Source organism: Carlito syrichta, unplaced genomic scaffold, assembly GCF_000164805.1.
Source record: "Carlito syrichta isolate Samal-C Ts95f unplaced genomic scaffold, Tarsius_syrichta-2.0.1 Scaffold307991, whole genome shotgun sequence".
Classification (NCBI taxonomy): domain Eukaryota; kingdom Metazoa; phylum Chordata; class Mammalia; order Primates; family Tarsiidae; genus Carlito; species Carlito syrichta.
Genome location: NW_007252087.1, coordinates 556746 through 564486, shown reverse-complemented (window position 1 = coordinate 564486; position 7741 = coordinate 556746). Strand labels below are relative to the sequence as shown.

The 7741-nt window shown below is 42.8% G+C and overlaps 1 protein-coding gene across 1 annotated transcript in view; it reads right to left on the bottom strand.

The window, feature by feature from the left end:
• Positions 1-7741, bottom strand: part of MAP3K20 (mitogen-activated protein kinase kinase kinase 20) — a 176423-nt gene that overhangs the window by 12376 nt on the left and 156306 nt on the right. Inside the window, exon 17 of the mRNA XM_008064748.2 lies at positions 1745-1861. Within this exon, the coding sequence (XP_008062939.1) occupies positions 1745-1861 (117 nt within the window). The remainder of the gene's footprint in view (positions 1-1744; positions 1862-7741) is intronic.

Sequence of the window (7741 nt, the reverse complement as noted above, 5' to 3'; positions counted from 1 at the left end):
CCGACTGATTTTTTGATTTATTGTAGAGATGAGGTCTCGCCAAGTTGCTCAGGTGGGTCTCGAACCCACGGGCTCAGGCAATCCACTCACCTCAGCCTCCCAAAGGCACGGGATTACAGGCTGAGCCACCAAGCCCGGCTTCCATTTTAATCTTGATGAAAATAGTCTCTGTTAGAAGGGAGCTGCACTCACTTCCCATTCCCTGTTCACTCTAGACTTAAGACTGCAAAGGAATGATTGACTGTGAATTGGGTACAGAGAACATGTGGTAGAGATTTAACTGAGCTACTTTTTTTGGTTTTTTTTTAAAAGTTAGGATTGCTATTGTTTCTGTTGGTGTTTGCAGTTTTATCCATCTTGAATGGTCTGCCCAATTCTATTTTTCCTGTAAGTCCTGTTAATGTTGGTGTGTAAATTTGCATTATAATAAAACACCTGTAGTATTCCATTTTACAATTTCATGTCACAGGTATGGAAAAGGAGAAAGTATCACTCCAGTCTTCAAGACATTAAAATATACTATGTCCCAACAAAATAAGAAAAGGTTATAACCCTTACAGGCAAATAATGCCATTGAAATGAACTCCTAGTTGCACAGTAGAATCCAACAAAGACTAACAAATCAATTCACTGGATGAATCCACTTGTAAATTAAACGGACTTAGAAATCTCATGCCTATGAAGAGAACACATTTACAAGTCTAATGCATGTCTCCAAAGAACCATTTTACTTCCCTACTTGTGCTTGCACCCTGGTCCTTCTTCACCTCAAACCTCACTTTTTTCCTAGAGAGTTGATAGTGCACTGGAGTTGATGGCTTTTGTAAGGTTAGGGTGAACGTCCTGTTGACATAATGGTTATCTGTTTGAAGTTGTTGACCTTCTATAATTGAAGTATGTATTCATATGTATTTTTTCAGTATGATTGGAACAGCCTGGAATTTTTTTCATTTTGAGAAGGAAGCTGAGCATTTCTGTCAGTCTTTCTGCAGTGTTTTCATCAGCATTTTTCTACCATTGATCCTAAAAGCCTTGTCTTTGTACTCTGTGCGCCGGGGACTTGCACTGACTATTCCTCTGCTCTTCTCTGCTGTCTCCTCCTCAGAGAAGAGGTCTTCCCTGACCACCCAGTCTAATACCCCCTGAGTCACACATTTTCCATTTGCCACCTATCATCTCTGACATGATTTACTTACTTGTTACTTATTTATATCTATCTCCCCTCAACACTAGACTATAAGCCTCAGGAGAGACTAGACCTAGTCTCTGGTCACTCCTGGAGTTCATAGATGTGAACTCAAGGACGCCATTAAGACTTCAGCGTGTGCCTCGTAAATAACCCCCATCCTTCAAAAAACTGAATTCAACCAAGAAAGTCTTCCTCCTTGTAAGTTGCCCAAAGTTTAAAAGAATTCAAAATTTGAAGTCAATATTTTCACCCTTAGCATTTTCTTTCCTTTAATAAATGACAGATAACCACAAAGAAATACAGAAGAAACAATTTAAAAAAAATTAAATGATACTTTTTTGCAGTGCTTTTCAGTTCACACAGCATAAGTGGAATTTTAACAAAAACCTATTATGATCTCAATCTGCTAAATAAAATGTGCCTTTCAACAGTCAGCTTGAAGCTGAGCTCATGTGAGCATCGACAAGCACAAAAGCACACTGCTGGGGTATTTTAATGTCTTTGTTTGATATCTACGAATTCAAAAAAGCTTTTAAGCCGTAAATAGAACCCTACCTTTGTCATCTTTAAAATCTCGGCATCAGGTAGGTTAGTGTTGAATGTCACATCTTTTATGTAGGTTATTGCAATTTCATCCCCATCCATCTCCATATACATTTTCCACTTACAATCCTGGAATTAAAAGCAAAATTATAGAATTTGAGAAAGTGAAACAATTTTTTTTTAGCCTCAATGTTTTATAACACACAAAATATTCTAAATGAAGCATTATTGGAGTGTTTTTCCCCCCTTTTCAGTAAAAGGACACGAAATTAGATGCCTTTGTATATCTAAATAATCTCCAGTTAGTGCAGCCTTGAGACATAATTTATCAGTTTAAGTGTTGCATTATAGGAGTTGCAAACTCAAAATCCTAAAGGGGCCAGACAGATAGTAAAAATGAGTAAAGCTAGGCAGTTTCATTACAGAATCTGAAGTAGTAACCTTTCAAAACAGATCCGTATAATTTACATATTAAAGATTGTAGAAATATTTTTTCACTGTCACAGAGAAATATGGTCTTTCTACCTTTTTTGAAATATAAGTCCCTCTTGATCTACCTCTCCTTTTTCCAGATTGATAATGGCATGGACTCAAGAAATGCTCACAAGGAAAACAACACTGCAAATATGATGATGTATGATAATCGACAATGGGGGAGTTGTGAGGAGGGATAGGGACTCTGGGGAATTAAGAGCAGATGCCCTAAAAGCACAGCCACTACCCAGCTTCTGTTGATTGTTCCTGTGTGGAAATATGAGCCCAGATTTGCCAATCCTTTACTGTTGCATAAGAAGGTGGGAATCTGGATTCTTATTTGAAACCTCTTGATTTTGAAATGATGGTATATGAATTAAATTTTTAACAAAATCACTGTACAATGAAAAGTGTTCTGCAAGTTACCAGAAGAATGCAAATTAAAACCACAATGAGGTACCACTACACATCCAGCAGAATGGCTAAGACTGATAACATAAAATGTTGGCTAGGATTTGGAGCTACTGGAACTCTCTTGCATTGTTGGTGGGAGTGTAAATGGTGTGATTGCTCTCAGAAAAAGTTTTAGCAATGTATTATAAAATTCAACACACATCTATTCCATGACTCAAAAATTCTACTCCTAGGTATTTACCCAAGAGAAATGAAAAAAGACTTGTCCAGGTATGTTCTAAGCCCCTTCATCATAATAGCCAAAAAACTGGAAACAAGTCAAGTGTCTATCAAAAAGAGAATGGATATGATTATAGTACAGTTATAATCATAAAATGGAATACTACTTATCAATACAAAGGAACAAATTACTGATGCATGCAACAACACAGGTAAATATCAAAAACATTACAGAGAGTAAAATAAGTATTACACACACACACACACACACACACACACACACACATTAGTGATTCCATTTATATGACTTTCTAGAACAGACAAAACTAATCCATGGTAGAGAAGATTCAGAAGAGTGGTTGCTTCTGCAGACTGAGATGGGATATGTGGGAATTTTCTGGGATTAGTAGTGTTCTATTGATAGAGGTACATACATTTGTCCAAACTCAGTGAATGTACACTTCATTTCTTATTGAATTCTAATATACTGAAGTATTTAGAAGGAAGTGTACTGGTGTCTGCAAATTATTTTGTGTGTGTGTTTTTTTTTACTTGGAGTCTCACTCTGTCACCCAGGCTAGAGGACACTGGCACACTCCTAGCCACTGCAGCCTCAACCTGCTGGGCTCAGGCGATCCTTCAGCCTCAACCTCCCAAGTAGCTGGAACTACAGACACACACCACCATGACTGGTTATGAAAATTTCTTTGAAATGCATAAAATATTAAGGATTGATAGATGGTTAGAGGGACAGGTAGATGCGTAGATGAGATAAGGCAAGTATATAAAATGTTAATGGTTGAGCACAGTGACTCACATCTGTGATTCCAGTACTTTGGGAGGCCCAGGTAGGAAGATCACTTGAAGCCAGGCATTCTAGACCAGCCTGGGCAACACAGCAAGATCCTATCTCTACCAAAAGTTAGCAGGGCATGGTGGCACATGCCTGTAGTCCTAGCTGCTCTAGAGGCTGAGGCAGGAGGATCGCTTGAGTCCAGGAGTTCAAGACTGCAGTGAGCCATGATTGGACCACTACACTTTAGCCTAGGCAACAGAGGGGAAACCTGTCTCTAAAAATAAATAAAAAATAAATAAAATTTTTAAAGGTTAATGGCTGAACCTAAGGAGTGGGTATATGAGGGTTCACTGTAAAGTTCTTTCAATTTTGCTATATGAATATTTAATAATAAAAATGTAGCCGGGCTCGGTGGTTCAGTCTGTAATCCCAGCACTTTGGGAGGCTGAGGTGAGCAGATTGCCTGAGCTTGCGGTTTCGAGACCCCCCTGGACAACTTGGCAAGACCGCATCTCTACAATAAATAAAAAATTAGCCGGGCTCGGTGGCTCAGCCTGTATTCCCGCGCCTTGGGAGGCTGAGGTGAGTGAATTGCCTGAGCCTGCGGGTTCGAGACCCTCCTGGGCAAACTGGTGAGACCTCATCTCTACAATAAATAAAAAATTAGCCGGGCATGGTTGCGCACGCCCGTAGTTCCAGCTACTTGGAAGGCTGAGGCGAAAGGATCGCCGGAGCTCAGCAGTTTGAGGCTGCGGTGGCTGGAAGGGTGCCACTGCACTCTAGTCTGGGCAACGGAGTGAGACTACAACTTAAATAAATAAATAATAATAAAAATAAAAATGTGGGGATAAACACTATGTATACAATTCAAAGGATAAGTAAACCCATGTCTTTGTACCTAAATTGACTTGTGGACAATCAATTCACATTCAAATATATTATATATATGTATATATTATTGAGTTGGAGTCTCACTCTGTCGCCCAGGCTGGAGTGCAGTGGCAAGATCATGACTACAGCCTCAACCTGCTAGACTCAAGTGATCCCTCCTCCTCAGCCTTCCAAGTAGCTGAGACTACAGGCACGTGCCACCATGCCTGGTTCATATTTTTAATATATTGTAGAGATGCTGTCTCTCCATGTTGCCCAGGCTATTTTCAAACTCTTGGGCTCGGCAATCCTCTAGCCTCTGCCTCCCAAAGTGCTGGGATTACAGGCGTGAGCTGCTGTGCTTGGCCCTAGTTTTTAGTTTTTGTTTTTAGAGGTGGTGTCTTGCCAAGTTGCCTAGGCTGGTCTTGAACTCCTGGCCTTGAGAAATCTTCCCATCTTGGCTTCTCAAGTAGCTGGGGTATAGGCATGAGCCACTGCTCCTGGCTCTATATTTTTTGAAGAATGAAAGATTCTGAGAGATTAAGGTTAACGTACCAAGCATCTTACATGCTGAAACTGGAAAATGCCCTCCTAACAGTGGACCTGGCATGCTTCCTGGAGCAAGCTCTGACATAACTCTTTGTCAAAGAGGCTGTTGAAAACCTGCTGGCTTCACCAGGAGGCTGGGGAGTCTTATGTTTTCGGAAAGCCTGTGGACCGAATGCAGAACCAAGCAGGCCCTAGTCAGAGGGGAGGGACCCTCCTAGCCTTGCCACATTCACAAGGTGGAGAGCCCATTAGTGTAGGACAGGCTCTATTCAACAAAATGAAAACCTAGCTCTTGGCTCACGTAAGTCAAATTTGTCGCTTGGAATTGACAAATCTCTCAGTTTTTCGTTGTTTTGGAGCCACTGCTACCCGGGCAACGTGGGCCCTGAGCTAACTGGGCAGAATAATGACTGTTTGGTGCCATGATTGCTCTTCTCTGAAATAGCAAGAGCTCCTCAAGGCAGTGGCTGAAATCAAAAGCCTTAGAAGAGATGAGTTGACTTAGTTTTGTTTGTTTTTGCCTGTCAAGTTTGGGAATTAAGTTAGTCAAAGGCACATTTAAAAGACCTTGAGCCAGGCTTGATGGCTCAGCCTGTAATCCCGCGCCTTTGGGAGGCTGAGGTGAGTGGACTGCCTGAGCCTGCGGGTTCAAGACCCGCCTGGGCAGCGAGACCTCATCTCTACAATAAATGTAAAAATCAGCCGGGCATGGTAGCGCGTGCCTGTAATCCCGGCTACTTGGAAGGCTGAGGCAGAAGGATCGCCGGAGCCCAGCAGGTCGAGGCTGCGGTGGCCGGGAGCGGCCCCTGCACTCCAGTCTGGGCGACAGAGTGAGACTCCAACTCAAAAAAAAAAAGACCTTGAACTGCATGTAAACGTCCAGACTCCCTCTCATCTCAGAACCCAAGAGCTCCCCCAAGACCGCAGGCTACAAATCAGACCCTCCTCCGTGCGCTGTCAGAGGAGCTCTGTGTCCAGAAGGGGCTGCCAGGAGGGTGACTCACATCTGTGGAGTGCTTACTGTGCTTCTAGGCATGTCGCTGGGCACCAACACTGTGCGAGTTTAGTTGGGATGCATAACAACCCTGCAAGTCAGGTCCATGTTCTCTTCAGATGAATGAGAGAGATGAGGCTCAGACAGATCAAGGAACCTTCTGGGGGTTTTGTGGCCACTGAGTGGTGGAGGTGGGAGCTGCCCACCCCAAAGTTGGGAGAGGCACTAAAAATGGAGGGGCCATCGGGTGAGGTGGCAGGGTGGGCTCACTGGGTGGTTTTGTTGAGTTCCATACATGGATCCAGCCACTGATAACAGGGAGGGGCCAGAGACGATTTTTGCTAATACAACCAAAAACGCCAGGGGCCACAGTCCTCCCTGTGACGACTCGCCCTGCTCCCTGAAGTCCAACTTGGAGAAACACTGATCTCTTTATTTTAAGAGATGGGGTCTCACTATATTGCCCAGGCTGGTCTTGAACTGCTGGCCTCAAGCGATCCTCCTGCCTCAGCTTCCCAAAGTGCTGGGATTACAAGTGAGTCACCATGCCCAGTCAGAGTCCTTTTATTTTTAATTTCTCTTTTTCTCATTTTCTAAAGAAAGGCTTTTGCCTGAACCATGAAAGAAGGTAGCTACAGAAGGAATAAAACTATAATCAAGGGAGTCATGAGACAAGGGGGCACCATCCATTTCATTAAAAGGTAAGTACTGTTTGATACAAAGCAAGGTGAGAAAGAAAGAGAATATGCAGTATCCACCTAAATCATGAAGGTCATTTGCCAGTGCCCTGACATAACTCCTAGTTTTCTTCAGGGCATCTTAGCTACTAGCTAAGAAATCCACAAAGAAAGCAACAGAATTCCTTAAATTCTGCTCAAATTCCAATTCACCTGAGGTATCTTTAGCATTTTTGCCACCTGCTGAGTCATAAGTTGTCAGTAAGGATTGTCTACAACTACCAGGATTTAAACAACGGTTACTGAGTGCCACAGGATACAGCTGTAGACGTTGAGACCATGTAACAAATTCTTCACTGATCACTCATGGAAAAGGCTTTCATAACAAATAAAACGAACTAAATCATCTATAACATCACTTAAAGTTCACAATTCCACATATGGAGGAGCCGAATACAGAGTTTTGCTTGCACAAGTGAGTCTTTTCAGAATTTTGGTGGTGAGAGGGACTAGGGAGTGGGACTGTAAACTCTGTTTTTAAAATCTTTCACTTCTACCAGAGTAAAAGTGATGTGAGTGATAGAATCACAGGTACTAATTTTGTTTTAATTTAGAGTCTCACTCTGTCACCAGGCTGGAGTGCAGTGGCATGCTCACAGCCATCGCAGCCTCAACCTGCTGGGCTCAGGTGATTCTTCTACCTCAGCCTTCCAAGTAGCTGGAAATACAGGCGCATGCCACTGCGCTTGGCTAATTTTTTGATTTTATTGTATAGATGAGATCTCACCAAGTTGCCCAGGCTGGTCTCAAACCCCTGCACTCAGGCAATCCTCTTGCTTCTGCCTCCCAAAGTGCTGGGATTACAGGTATGAGCCACTGTGCCCAGCCTGGTACTAATTTTTGAATCAGAAATATCCAAGAAGCCGGGCTCGGTGGCTCAGCCTGTAATCCCACACCTTGGGAGGCTGAGGTGAGTGGACTGCCTGAGCCCGCAGGTTCGAGACCCGCCTGGGCAA